The 15,635-nt window shown below is 40.1% G+C and overlaps 1 protein-coding gene and 1 long non-coding RNA gene across 2 annotated transcripts in view; one reads left to right on the top strand and one right to left on the bottom strand.

The window, feature by feature from the left end:
* LOC114647779 (ras-related protein Rap-1A) overlaps positions 1–15,635 on the top strand; it is a 138,617-nt gene that overhangs the window by 95,617 nt on the left and 27,365 nt on the right. Inside the window, exon 2 of the mRNA XM_028796409.2 lies at positions 11,801–11,889. Coding sequence (XP_028652242.1) covers positions 11,833–11,889 — 57 coding nt within the window. The 5' untranslated portion in view covers positions 11,801–11,832. The remainder of the gene's footprint in view (positions 1–11,800; positions 11,890–15,635) is intronic.
* The window catches only part of LOC127527042 (uncharacterized), a 216,765-nt gene that overhangs the window by 196,175 nt on the left and 4,955 nt on the right, over positions 1–15,635 (bottom strand). The gene's annotated exons all lie outside the window — the stretch shown is intronic.

Genomic DNA, 15,635 nt, shown 5'->3' with positions numbered 1-15,635 from the left:
TTTGTTTGCTGCTCATGTTTGGAGCTCAGTGCTTTTCGTAATGGAAACAGGAAGAACTCTCGTCCAGGATGAATCCCAGGACGCAGGGAGGGTCCACATGAGATTTACTTTTGTCTAAGCTCGATGCTACACTTAAATATTATGTGTTTATTTAAAAAAAAAAAAAAAAAAAAAAAAAAAAAACGCCACCAAAAACAAAAAGTTCCCTGCCCCATTGCTGTCTGGTGACAAGCCAAGTGTGGACTTACAAATAATGTTTGCAGTTTTGAGGTATAATTTTTTTTTTTTTAAGATGGCTGGCACAACTCCTCTGAATGTACCAGGCCAGAACTGTCATTAAGCACTCGAGACTGGTCACTGGGGACATTCATGTGAAGTCATAAGTTTCTATTTTTGTTGCACTATGGACAGGATGGCGTCCATTCTTAGGTTTCTTTTAATTACAAAGCCTTTCTGATTGTCCATATTGTCCAATAGACTCGAGGCTCAGCCATGTTTGGGTGTGATTAGCTGCACATACACTTTAATGGAATGGCAGGACTGTTAGGCTGCTGTCACGTCATTTTGGAGTTTTGGCGCCTTCAAGATGTGACATTTCACCTTCCCACTTCAGTATGTTCACATGAATGTCTGGTTGGACTATTTGGGGAAATGTGAGATGGCTGTTGATTTGTTTCTTGGTCAAATTAAAGAATAAAAAAGAGCAATTAACATATATCAAAAATACATATTTACTCTAACTCTTTGGACTCTGGTCACATCATTTTTCTATTAATTTTATTGTAAATTTAAAGAAGTAAATGCACGCATTCCTAGTGTTGACCCACTCTTTAGAAGACTTAAATGGTGTCTTGGCCTGCTAGGGAATCCGAAACGCACATAAAACATGAGGGAATATGATTTTCCTTTAAATAAATAAATACATAGATAAATAAATATATATAGCATCTTGGTGATTTGAATGATTTACAAAATATACACTCATGGAAGGGACTTTAAAATGTATTTACTGGTATATATTGTAGAATAAAGAGCAAATTAAAAGTATTAAATGTGTATGAATCACTCCAAATGCAGTACAACCACAAAAATTACATTTCTAGCTTAACCAGGTTATATATTTTTTTATTTTATACAATTGACTAAGGTAGAAGGTGTACATTACATCACAACTCAGATTTCAGGTAGCTTTGTTGACTTTGTATTGTCCATCTTAGAGGTCCGACTTTGTAAGATATGAAATTTCTGACTTTGGAAACTCCTGTAGTAGATAGTCGTAGGGATGGGTTCTGCATGCTTGAGCACAGGCTGCCAATGAATACTCCGTTGAAAGTACAATAGTGATGAGGAATAAGGTACATGGATGTTTTGGCTATCAGAAAAAGGAAGAGAAGCTCGTCTGTCTGTCTGTCTCATGTTTTACATACCTCAACAGAATGAACAAAGAAAAAAATGGGAAAGGGCCAAGGCTACAGCTGAACTCGTCGTACCTGTTAACCCTTTGTACGTCACTGGTACCGGCTCTGTCAGGCAGTACGTTATTGGCTGTCACAAAACTAGTACAACTGGCACTAGAAAAGTTGGCACTTTGTTGGTAAATGTGACATGCCCAGCTTTTTTCTGTCATTTAAATTGACATGGTCCGGTGACATTGTGGTGGGCAAGTCTGACAAACCCTACAACTAGAAGTCGCTCAATGTGACATCATCTTTCACCAGACCTTGGTTAGAACTGAACGTTCAGTGTTGCACCATGGCCACTAGAGGACATCAAGGTTTTGTGTTTATATGTATTGTGTAGCTAGCACTTATTCTGCCCATTAATTTGGATAACAAGTACCTAGTACAAGTCATTCCTTATTTCTGTACTTACACAGTGGGTCTATGTAATGTTGACCAAAGTAACAACCTTGTAGGCTACAGTTTAATGCCTTAGTTGCCTGGGGTCATACAGTTTCTGTTTGACTTTGCTTGTTACAGAAGCTTGGGGATAGCAGAAGAACTGTGAGATAAAGGAAAAGGATATAAAAAGATATCCAAAGATTGGAATATACCAATCAGTAGTGTTCCAGCTCTGACTAAAGAGTGGAAAATTAGGGGTTCTGTTGACACCAAGCCATCAGAAATCCTGATCAAGGAATGGATTGTAACAGATGTACAGTATCTCATGTCTCTTTATACAAAGTGATTGCGCTGTCAGTACTGTGTGGTACTTTTTAGCTTTTTTTAGCTTTTTTTAATGTGAACTTTCCCTTCTTACAAAGAAAAAGTTTACCATATAAGTGAATGCTTTGACTCTTGGGCAGCAGCACCCAGTCTCGCATATCACATGTCTCTGGATCTTTGTTGCATTATCTCTTTGTATTTAATATAAACAGGTACATTACACCATAGCGGTGTTTCATAAACCTTTTTTTTTTTTCCTCGTGACCCAATCATGATCTTTTTCGTGTCTTAATATCCATGTCCCCCCTTGTCACAGGATGATTGCTTAAACTGCCCACTGTGAGACTCTTTGCAAAACCATACACGACCTTTTCCATTGAATACAATGGTGAATCACGACTCTGTATGACACAGAATCAGGCATACCGTACCCCAAAAGAGATTGAGACATATAGTTTATGAATCTATGCACTACAGTACCACATATAGTTTTGTTGATTTCCATATATAACATGGTGTTTGTACAGCACCCAACTTGCATAATGTCGTATTTCACAGAATATGTCGTGGATGTTAGGCGGCTGATATCTGTAGTTTACTTTGAATCCCATTCAAAATAAATGTGTTTTGTCTGATCACTCCTGTTTTCTTAAATGGCTCATAGCTTACTTATTCTTAGGGAAGTCTATTGAAGTGAATGAAGGACTTGATGGTGTCTTATGTGCCTTAGAACATTAGAACAATCAAGACGAGAACAGGCCATTCAGCCCAACAAAACTCTCCAGTCCTATCCACTGAATTCTTCCAAAATATTCAAGTTGAGTTTTCAAGGTCCTAAAGTCCTACTGTCTACCACACTACTTGGTCTCTTATTCCAAGTGTCTATCGTTCTTTGTGTAAAGGAAAACTTCGTAATGTTAAGTGTGAAATTTACCTTTAACAAGTTTATGGCCGCTTTCTTTGGTACCACTTTGTTTTCTGTGGGGCCTTCACACTTGCCAGGGATCCAAATTTCCATCCATCCATTAATTATCCATCCCGCTATATCCTAACTACAGGGTCACAGGGGTCTGCTGGAGCCAATCCCTGCCAACACAGGGCGCAAGGCAGGAAATAAACCAGGATGCCAGCCCACCGCAGGGATCCAAATTTTAAAAATATTCAATAAATGTATGCAAGCAAGTGTCTCTGCCATTGCATTATCTGTATCCACCATTCCTCCTATTCTGCCATGTTCAGACGTGACCCCCATTCAGCTCAACAATGATGACGTTTATTTCTGTTGGATATTTTCATACAAGGAGTGTTGCTCTCTTTGTGAAGAAAAACTTCCTAATGTTTATGTGAAATTTCCCCCTCACAAGTTTCCAACTGTGTCCCAGTGTTCTTGATGAACTAATTTTAAAGTCACAGTCTTGTTCCACTAATGCAGTGGTAGGCAGGGTTGGTCCTGGGGTACCACGATGGCTACAGGCTTTTGTTCCAACCTTGTTTCATAATGAGACGCCAATTATTGCTGGTGAAGCATTTATTGCTCCAGTGACATGGTGATGCTTCATTTTAGTGGTTTCGCTTGTTAAGGTTCCCCACCCTTAATTGCTTATTTCAGTCTTAAACAGCTGCTTTCACTGTTTTAATGGGTCATTTTAAACAATAAGATACATATGACAAAGGAACCAGCCATTCTGTAACGTGTTTCCATTTACACCCTGTGGATTCATCATGCAACTATTTTGTTAAATTTAACACACAAGAGAACAATGTGACAGACTGATAATTTTCTGCTTTAGGCTTCAACTCATTTAGATTATATCTTTGGAAACTAAAAAAATCTGATATAGGAAACTAACATTGCAGACTAACAAACCATAAAATTAAATAAAGTCTAAGGTTGGTTTCTAATTAAGCAGTTGGGTTGGAATGAAAACCTGCAGCCACTGCGGCCCTCCAGGATCGATGTTGCCTACCCTTGTACTGGACTGATTCTCTTCAATCAGGTCTCCTTTTAATCTCCTTTTGCTTAAACTTTAAAGGCTCGGCTCTTTTAATCTTTGCTCATAACTCATCCTCTGTAACCTTAGATCAGCCTAGTCGCTCTTCTCTGGACTTTTTCCAGTGCTGCAATGTTGTTTTTGTAGCCCAGAGACCAAAACTGCATACAGCAGGGGCTGCCAACTCCGGTCCTGGAGGACCATCGTGGCTGCAGGTTTTCATTCTAACCCTTTTCTTAATGAGTGACCTGTTTTTGCTGCTAATTAACTTCTTTTGAATTCATTTTAATTGACTTGCTCTTGAAGACTCGGGCTTCTTAATTGTTTCTTTTTCCTTAATTAACAGCCAAACAATAATGAGATACAAAATGCGCCAAAACTACCGGTGTCCATCACACAATATCTCAAAATAAAGGTGAAGGTCTCAGGAATGTCGATCTGCTCAGGTCCACAAAACATTTTAACAGAAAAGAGAAAATCAACAGTGTTGGAAATGTCTGCTGTTGCACAATGAGAGCAGCAACAAGCCACTGGATTAAAGAACGACTTTAATTAACAATGAGACTCGGCACCTAATTAAGCAACTAGTTGGAGTGAAATTGGTTGGAGTTTGAGGCCCTGACTTAGTTGTCTTCTGTTGGCTCACTCACTTCACATTTCATTTCTCTTCGGGTGCCATTTAAGGAAAGGAATGAAGCAATTCAGAAGAACAATGAAGAAATTCAGGGAAGCAGATCTTAAAAGAGAAGTCAATTAAAATGAATTCACAAGAATTTAATTAGCAACACAAACAAAGCACTCATTAAATAAAGGGTTAGAATGAAAACCTGCGGCTACGGTGGTCCTCCAGGACTGGAGTTAGTGACCCCTGGCACCCAGTACTCCAGATGAGGCCTCACCAGTGCGTTATAAAGCTTCAGCACAACCTCCATGGACTTGTACTCCACACATCAAGGCACTATATAACCTGACATTCTGTTAGGCTTCTTAATGGTTTCTGTCTGGCAGTTGATGGTGTCGAGTCCACTACGACTGCTAAATCACTCCCATAAAGGTGTACTTTCGATTTTCACGCCTTCCATTGTGTGTTCAGACCTAACACTTCGCACGTGTAAATACTTTACATTCCCTTACATTAAATTTATTCTGGCACAAATACGACTGCTAAATCACTCCCATAAGGTGTACTTTCGATTTTCACACCTTCCATTGTGTGTTCAGACCTAACACTTCGCACGTGTAAATACTTTACATTCCCTTACATTAAATTTAATCTGGCACAAATCTGGCCAAACCTGTATGCTGTTGTTCAAGTCCCTCTGTAATGATACAATGGATTCAAGATTATCTGCCCATCCACCTAGTTTGTTGTCCTCTGAAAACTGAACCAGCTTGATACTTCTATACCTATCCAAATAATTTAGCAGAGTAGACAGAATGGTCAATGTGAGTCTGTGAGTATTAAATTGACTAAGCTATCCTAGGCTTCCCTGTCTGCAGCGATATACAAACTGATGGGTTTGTTCAGGACGACTGACTCTGCTACTCTACTTAATAAGGCCGGGTGAGCTGTGCTTGGGTGGCGATACACGCACAACTGCATGTTGGACTGTGGGTGCGCTTCAACATCTGTCCTTCTAATTTTCCTGTTCAAAAGTTTTGAGGCGGTGGGCTGGGGCTTTGGAAGGAGACAGACTTTTAACATTTAAATGCAAAAAAAAAAAAAGGCATAATTTCCATAACTGAGTCACTTTTTTTTCTGTTTTATATCCTTACATGGAGAAAAAGACTCTTTGCCAATAAAAGATAATTGTTGTCCAGTGATGTCATTGTTTGAAGGGGTTTGCTCTCATGGGCTGGGCTTCTTCTGCTGTTTACCAGGAGGCCCAGCTTTTTGCCTTATTTGCAAGCAGAGAAATCTACAAGACAAGTCATCTCTTGTTGAGGGGCGGGATTGATGAATCACAGCGTCGTTTTATGTCCGCTTGACAACTGAACACATCTCCTTATTAGGCATATTGGATTGTGTATGCACACACCCTTTTTTTTTTTTTTTCTCCTCCATCCCACTGACATTCAGGCTTCTCAGAATAAAGTAATGTCATCCATCAGTGAGATGTCTGCTGATTACATGCTTCACTAGAAAGAGCAAGTGTGTACCTATGCAGTGAATGCCATGTCAGACTATAGGCAACCGTCTGATCTCGGAAAAGGAGTGGGATTTTATTTTTTTTGCTTTCCTAATAGAGAGAGACTGTCACTGGCACACCAGGAAACAATACCCCCCCAATCCGAGCTCACCATTCAGTTAGAAATGTACAGAGGAAGGCCTCTCTCTGTTTCCTGTCTGTCTGACCCAGACTGTTTGCTAGAGGTGGACTGGCTGAGCTTTTTATGTTTCCTGTCCAAGTGAATTGGATGGTCAGCCAGAGTTAGACTGGGGAAGTAGACAGCCTGCTTCAAGGTTACAACTACTGCCCTGCTGTCTGAACTGAACTGGTTGCTTGAAGTCTGCCATTTCCTTGATTGATACTCTTCACTCAGCAAGTCAGATGGATGTGATGAGACCACTAGACTGGACACCATGTTCGAACACTCCACATTAGCAAAAACATCCCCACTGTGAAGCATGGTGGTGGCAACATCAGGCTGTGGAGATGCTTGTCTGCAGCAAGCCCTGGAAGGCTTGTGAGGGTCAAATAAATGCAGCAAAATATAGTGGAACCTCAGTTTGTGAGCATAATTCGTTCCGGAAACTTGCTTGTAATCCAAAGCACTCGTATATCAAAGCGAATTTCCCCATAAGAAATAATGGAAACTCAGATAATTCGTTTCACAATCCACAAATATTTATATAAAAATGATTAATACAAAGTATAAAGTAAAAATACGTAAAACAAATTAACCTGCACTTTACCTTTGAAAAGAATCGTGGCTGGTGTGAGGAAGGAGGAGGAGGAGGAGGGTTATTGTGTAGGACGACTTTAACTCTAAGTAACGGAATCCCTGCTATCTGTTGGCTCACTGGAATCTTCTTCTTTTTTTGCGACTTTAACAAGGAGCGTCTCCAATGACAGTTGCTTTTGCCTGAAGAGTCACTACACTTGGACACAAAATGAAAAAAATGCTTTACGCACTGTAAGGTGTCTAAACTCTTTTGGGATTTCAACATGCAGAAGAACGTCCCGAAGCAACCGCAAACTCCCAGCTCTGTAGCAGTTCGCTGTAAAAGTGAATCAAAAAAGATTGCGGTCAAGCTATAATAATAATAATTAATTCTTTGCATTTATATAGCGCTTTTCTCACTACTCAAAGCGCTCAGCAATTACAGGTTAAGGGCCTTGCTCAAGGGCCCAACAGAGCAGAGTCTCTTTTGGCATTTATGGGATTCGAACCGGCAACCTCCCGATTGCCAGTGCAGATCCCTAGCCTCAGAGCCAGCACTTCGCCTCCAATAAGCACCTGCCTTCGATGGGTGATGCAAGGAACATTATAAATGCAAGAGCACAGTATTACTTGGCCACTGACCTGGTCATGACCCTGCCTGATTGCTGTGTCTGTGTATAGGAGAGTGGCAGATCTCGCTACAATAAATAGCCATGCTGTTCGTGTTTCACTCTGAATAAAGCTGGTGTTGTTAAAGTACTGAGTCTCAGCCTTGTGTTTTGGGGTGCGTGACAGGGACTCGCACGTGGTCACCATGCTATAGTAAACAGTATACGCTCATACGGATGTTGACTATATGAGATTGAGAATGAGCATAGTAGATGATTATCCACAATCCCCACGTGATGGCGGACAAAGCGTAGACGTACTACTCGTATTGCAAGACCTCGCTCATTTATCAAGTTAAAATTTATTAAAAATTTTAGCTCGTCTTGCAAAACACTCGCAATCCAAGGTTTTACTGTATGGGGTAAACCATGTAGAAAACCATGATGCAATTTTCAAGAAAAGGCACCATCCTGCAAGATAACAACCCCTAGCATAAAGCATAACAGTGTTAATATCCTGCAGTGCCTGAGTCAGAGTTTAGATCTCTGTCCGATTGAGGAATTATGGCTAGTCTTGGGGGCAAAGGCTTTACAGTTGCGATCAACATGAGACCTGACAGAGCTTGAGCAGTTTTGCAGAAAAAATGTGCAGCGGATAAAGCAAGATCTGTGCACGTAGACTCGAGGTTGTCATGGCTGTCAGAGGTGCATCCACTGAATACTGACTTGTAATGGTGAATATTTTTGAGGTCGATGATTTTGGGCTTTATATTTGTAATTAATGTAGACCGTTAGAAGTGACAGATGCATTCAAGGTGGAGGTGGGATTACATCAGGGATCGGCTCTGAGCACTTTCTTATTTGCAATGGTGATGGACAGGTTGAAAGACGAGATTAGACAGGAGTCCCCATGGACTATGATGTTTGCTGATGACATTATGATCTGTAGCGATAGTAGGAAGCAGGTTGAGGAGACCCTGGAGAGGTGGAGATCTGCTCTAGAGAGGAGAGGAATGAAGGTCTGTAGGAACAAGACAGAATACATGTGTGTAAATGAGAGGGAGGTCAGTGGAATGGTGAGGATGAGGGGAGTAGAGTTGGCGAAGGTGAATGAGTTTAAATACTTGGGATCAACAGTACAGAGTAATGGGGATTGTGGAAGAGAGGTGAAGAAGAGAGTACAGGCAGGGTGGAATGGGTGGAAATGAGTGTCAGGAGTGAGTTGTGACAGACAGGTATCAGCAAGAGTGAAAGGGAAGGTCTATAGGATGGTAGTGAGACCAGCTATGTTATATGAGTGGGAGACGGTGGCACTGACCAGAAAGCAGGAGACAGAGCTGGAGGTGGCAGAGTTAAAAGATGTTAAGATTTGCACTGGGTGTGACGAGGATGGACAGGATTAGACATGAGGACATTAGAGGGTCAGCTCAAGTTGGACGGTTGGGAGACAAAGTCAGAGAGGCGAGATTGTGTTGGTTTGGACATGTGCAGAGGAGAGATGCTGGGTATGTTGGGAGAAGGATGCTAAGGATAGAGCTGCCAGGGAAGAGGTAAAGAGGAAGGCCTAAGAGAAGGTTTATGGATGTGGTGAGAGAGAACATGCAGGTGATGGGTGTAACAGAACAAGATGCAGAGGACAGAAAGATATGGAAGAAGATGATCCGCTGTGGCAACCCCTAATGGGAGCAGCCGAAAAGAAGACAACTCTGAAGAGAGACATTAATGTGTTTTTTCTATTGATCAAAATCAAAAAATTCATATTAATTCCACCGTGGTACAATGTTGTTTGATATTTAAAATGTGCGATCTTCCAAGTGAGTGATTTTTTTAAAGGCTCTATATAACCTTAGAAATCCGCATAGTTTTTTTTTTTTTTTAACAAATAACATTGGATCATTATGAGTAGAAAAGCATTAACTAAGCATTCCCCAACCTGTAGGCCATGACTGACCCCGGATGAAACCTTGCTCTCTGTTGTACTCATTCTCCGACAATTATGTTCAGTTAACAGCATCATTAGCAGTGGTGGATCACAGCTGACCCCCCTCTCACCACTCCAATGATCGCACTCGTTTCACAGCTGCAGTTTCATACGGGGATCGTGGCAGATCCGGGACGACCTCCCCAACTCCCATTCTGATGAAATTGCTTGATTCACCAAGGAGGAAAATGCATTAACAATCATCTCTCTTGAATTAGCTAATGCTCTGGTGACTGTGCAGGACCCCAACCCCACAACCACCAACAGCTTTGACGATCGCGCTCGATTCACCAAGAGGGAACACACTGGCATGTGAAAAACTGGGTACTGGCACCACAAAGGTTTTGGGGTGTTTTTTTATTGTGCTTTTTATGTCTTTTTTTTTTTTTATGATTTCGATGAAGATCTGATCATGATTTAGGTATATACTTGTGGAAATACCTGCCGTTGCCCAGAAGGAAAATAATTTTTTAATTGTTTGAGAAATATATAATTAAAAAACAAACAATGAAAACTCACTAATGTGCTTGTCTTGCGGTCTTGTATGTATGTTATCATCCAGCTGACACTCTGAACCGGCCAACTCTATTTTATTTCAAAAGCAACAGGCACGTGGTGATGCTGCTCAAACATAAAGAATGCAGGCAGTCACCTCCACTTTGCCTGCTGGTGGTTGTTCCGAGTGTCAACTAGATGATAACATGCATACAAGACTGCAAGATCACCCCCCACCACACCCTACCCAGAAGGGAGTGGATTAAGGTTGATTTCACCCTACAGTATTTTTAGTTGACCAATAAGAAACATGTGTACCAAGTTTCATGAAAATCGCTCCAGCTGTTCAGAAGTGATGCCGGAACATACATACATACACACACACACATACATACATACATTGACTTTTATTTATATAGATTTTAATAATTCTCAGTGGTTCAGACTTTCTAGCACCTTCTGTAGGATGGTCTACTAACTCAACTGGATAAAGCATGCTAAGCTTACATCTTTGTTCATTTATTGAGTTGTGTAGCCTGCTGGAACTGTAAGGGGTGGGCTCGGGCTCAGGCTCTGTGCCCCTTTGTCTGAAATGGAAGGAGTGATTGAAGTGTAATGCTTTGGTTTGGTGGTCTTCTAAAGGCCTGTTCTCTCCAAGCTCGCCCAGCTGTTGGATGTCTATTGAGCTCTGTTAGCTGGATTGCTTCAAAATGCCATTTTATTTCTCCTTCAATCAAATTCTGTGTTCATGTGCTCTCAGTGTTTTTAAATCTTTGAATTGTAAGGTTTCACCTTCCTACTTCAATGTGTGATTTTTCCAGTCGGAATTTTGTGAAAAATGAGAGGCCACTCGATTTTGTTGTTTGGGCTGCCAAAAAAGCAATTGTATTTTGTTGTGAAAATAAAGAGAAAATGAATCCGTGCTAAAGATGTATTTTGCTACTGGAAATGAAAACAATCACACAGTTTTTTTTTTTTTTTTTTTTGTTTTTTTTTATAACTGACAGATGTGAAAGGTCAGCTTATGTCACAACTTGAAGAATTTAGGTGTCTGTTTTCTCCGAATTGGACGACTTTGTAGGGCATTCACATTTAAGTTTCTGACTCGGAAACTCAGATTTTCCATCTCTCCAATTGGCTCATGAGAGCAGCAGAATAGTGATAATGGTGTAGTAGGAAGGATTACCAGTTGTATTTTACAGTTTATGTGGAGAAAATAAGTACACCCAATGAAATGCTTTCTTTTTTTTCTTTTTTAACATAGTTTGTGGACAAATGGAAAGTAATTTAAATACTTACTTGATGTTGTTTCTGCCAAAATAGGCAATACCAGTTATTAGACTTGATCCTTTTTTGTTTAATACATTATTTACAAAGTCAAATTTTCATTGTTTCTTTTTCCATAATTACATCACCTTTACGTAAAGATCATGTTTAAATGAAGATAAAGTCCTGATATGTTACAAAATGAAAAACATTTCAAAGGGTGTACCTACCTTTTCATATGATTATAGATCAGTCTGATGGATTGGTAATGGAGTAGCTACATAACACTTCCTATTTGTTTTTTGTTTTTTTTTTGCTGTATTTAGGTAAATCTGGCAATCTGGCCAAAGTCGTTTCCCCTCAAAAAGCTGTCAGGAAAAATAACTTCTCTTCCGTTTTATCTTGCAGATTGAAACGCTGTTTCGTGATCAGGCCACACCATGCGTGAATACAAGCTAGTAGTCCTCGGATCAGGAGGTGTGGGTAAATCCGCTCTGGTAAGTTACTTTCTAAATTTTTACATTTTTGAATATACTAGGGGGCTCTAACCCCTGGGTTTGGTTAACCGGAAATACAATTTAAAGAGATTGGTTTTTTTTTTTTTTTTCTCATGGAAATTGTTACATATGCATTATGTTCACTTTTACTTTAAAACTTCAGTAAAAACAATATTTGGCATTAACTTTTCTTCAAGATCGCATTGAATTTTGATTCCTTGTTTGGTCTTGCATCGTGATAACGCAACGTATAACCGAGTGAGTGAATTTCGTTTCTTTCTCTCTAAATTAACTGACTTTTTTGAATGTTTGTCCTTGGTGATTTGTTAATTGTCATAGCAAAAGCTATTCTCGTGGGAAACGTTTTAATACGAATGGCATATCAAGATCTCCTTTTATGTCTTAATGTTATTCACGGAATATGTACTACATTACCTTTCTTTGTTGCCTGTTAAAATTTTGCATGTTAGAATTGTTCTACCAATTTTCAGTACAACTTCTTGTCCTATTGCATAGCCCATCACTCATACATAAATTACACAATAACATCGCAATACATTCTTCTTTCAACAGTAATGCGGCTGTTGGAAGACCAGACGGTGTTAGCAGTTGTGCTGTTGTCTTTTTCTTTACCTCTGATTCTTCTATTTCTTCTGAAACTCCAAATTGCTGCATCATTAAATCTTGCTTCTAACAATTCTTTGATGATCGAAAGAAGAGCTGTTTATTCATTCGACTTTTTCTATAATGGTCCTTTGAATGCTTCCCATAATTGTAAAGTATCAACTTCACCCGTCATAATTAAGTACACGAAGAAGTGTCTTAATTTGTCAGGCATCATTACAGAAGTGGCATCAGACATCATATCAAACATATAGTCGTCTAATTTATATAACCCAGCTGTTCGTGCCGCTTCTTGAAAGGTACCGTACGTAGTTCCATCTATGGTTAGAACATCTTTATACGACGCACCCAAAGGAGGCCTGGCCACTCCTCCGAAACCCCTCTTAAACGGTGATACAATGGGAAACAAATACAAACCTCCTCTTTGCTCGATCAGCAGCTGGCTTGCTGCTTCTGCCGTGCTGCGTGATCTGCATTTCGCTCGCATACCCCTTCCCCCCCACCCCACGCCAGCACTATGTGCCGTTATGAAGAGGGGGGCCGAACACACCCCAAGGAGACACAGCTGTTCCTCCGAAACCCCTGGGAAACAAATATTTTATTTTTTACCTCCTCTTTGCTCGATCAAATGCTGGCTTGCTGCTGCTGCATTGCCACGTGATCTGCATTTTATGTTGCGCTTCGAACGTTTATCGCAGGGCGTGAAAGTGTCTCTGTCTCTCTTCAAAAGATCTGTCTTCCAAAGATCACGTCTCGTTGCAAGATTTTTATTTTTAGAATAGAGAGATAGCTGTGATGGACAAATAATGACGTCACCACCATAGGGCTGACTGTAACAGAGTGTGAACTACTCAGAAAATGAACACCATCAGGAAGGCAGGTGAGGCTGACAAAGAGTACCACTTCACGGCCACTCGTTTATATTGAAGAATTACATTACCTAAACATTACTGGAAAAAAATTTTATTGGAAAAAGGATGATTTTAACTGGCTATTGAATAGATAGATAGATAGATAGATACTTTATTATACTTTCACTGCACCTAGGCCAAGAAACAGAAGAACATAAAGAAGATTTTATGAGTGGAGGCTGTTTGAGCCAGCATAACTCATCAGTCCCTGATCACCTAACTCTTTCAAAATACTGTCAAGCTGAGATTTAAAGATCCCCAAAGTCTAACTGTTCTACTACACGGCTTGGAAACATTTCCATGTATCTGTGCAAACATGTGCATCCTGGGACTGAAGGGCTTTCACTGCCCTCACATGCTAAAGTCATTAAAAAGTCTTCAGTAGAGAGAGCTGGGTGGGGACCTCATTGATATCTTTGAGAAAATTGAAGACTTGAATTAAGCAGAAGTGTATTACTTAAGTAGTGAATCACATATTGGGGGCACATCTTGTGTAGACTAAGAGGAAGTGCATTTAAGAGTGAAGGCAGAAATCCCGTCTCCACACAAATGGACATGGCAATCTGAAGCAAACTTGGCAAGTTGAGCAGTTGAAACACCGACTTTTAAATAATACCTGGATGAGATATTCAGTGCGTTTACATGCATACACATAACCGGATTAAGGTAAATACCCCGGTTAAGGCAGAAAGCTAGTTTCTTAATTGTCCACATTTACATGCACAAGTAATCCTCTGGAGTTCTCCTTTTTCAAATCATTCCGAGTTCATTAAATTACACAAAAAGCAGTTAAACATCACCATTGGCCACAATAAATTTGAAAACAAGCATGATGCCTGTGATCATGTTCTTGAATCTTTTAGATATATTTGTCAAATTAACACTTTTTATTGTAGCTTTATGTGACTGGATATCACACAGCAAACTCTTTGCTGCTTAGCTGTGCTATTGAGTCCTCCAAATAACCAGGGCTGCTGGAATAATAATTGTAGGTATTTTTACTTAGATATGTGTTGGGTTACTTATTACTTTGAAAAGTAATTGGACTATATAATGCACATTACTTTTAATGGCTACGCCACTGCTATTGAGATTGTATTGCTGAGTTTAGCATTCTAATCAACCGAAATTTAGCAATTTGTGAAATACTGAGACAGATTATTTCAGCCAGGGGAAGGAACAATGTGATCACCTCAGCATTTGCTACTGGAAATTTATTTTGTGGACACCTCTACCCATGGTTGGTAGAAAGCGTGTGAAGCAAATATGTGTGCATGCTGATGGAGAGCAACGACCATGTGCAGACTAGAAATTCCTTAACATTAATCTGGTTATGGGTTTATGACCACAGATTTGGGTTATTTGTGGAGAAATCTAGCGGTTTCTCAGTGGATGATAACCCAATTTCTCTAACTGGAATAAGCGCTTACAGTTGGTATAGAAAAGAATCCCATAGAAATATTCCCTTTTTTTTTTGCTTTACAGCCTTAAATGAAAACACACAAACCAATATTTTTTCCAGCTTTACTTACTCAATGCAACCTATAACATTCAAGTGAAAGATATCACAGCTACATTTCAGAAGAATTTTAAGAAATACTGAGATTAATAAAGGATCATCCCCTCCTAAACTCAATCATGTGTAAGTGGCCACCATTTCCATTGCAGACCATGTTTACTGGCTTACTTCCACCTGTGATCAGTTGTAATCCATGTGATTAGTGAAGCTGTTCCTGAAGCATTCATTCCCTTGCTTGGTAGTGCAACTGACAGCAAACAACTAACTATGGGCGGCAAGCCACTTTCTAAAGATCTCAGGGATAGAGTTGTGGACAGACATAAGGCAGGAGACGGATACAAAAAAATCTCAAAGGCTTTATCAATCCCAAGGAGCACAATAAAGTCCATAATTAAGAAGTGGCAAGTGTTTGGTACTACTAGGACCCTCCCTAGATCTGACTGTCCCTCCATACTGGATGGAAGAGCAAGGAGGAAACTGGTAAGAGAGGCTACCAAGAGGCCAATGGCCACTTTGAAGGAGTTACAGGAGTTTATGGCAAAGAGTGGTCATTGTGTGCAGGTGACAATAATTTCACAAGCGCTCCACAATTGTGGCTTGTTCGGGAGGGTCGCAAGGAAAAAGCCACTTCTCAAGCATGGAGGTGGCAACATCCTGTTGTGGGGGTGTTTCTCTGCCTCAGGGCCTGGAGC

The sequence above is a fragment of the Erpetoichthys calabaricus genome, chromosome 3 (assembly GCF_900747795.2).
Source record: "Erpetoichthys calabaricus chromosome 3, fErpCal1.3, whole genome shotgun sequence".
NCBI classification, from domain to species: Eukaryota; Metazoa; Chordata; class Cladistia; order Polypteriformes; family Polypteridae; genus Erpetoichthys; species Erpetoichthys calabaricus.
This window is presented reverse-complemented; position numbering and strand designations above follow the sequence as displayed.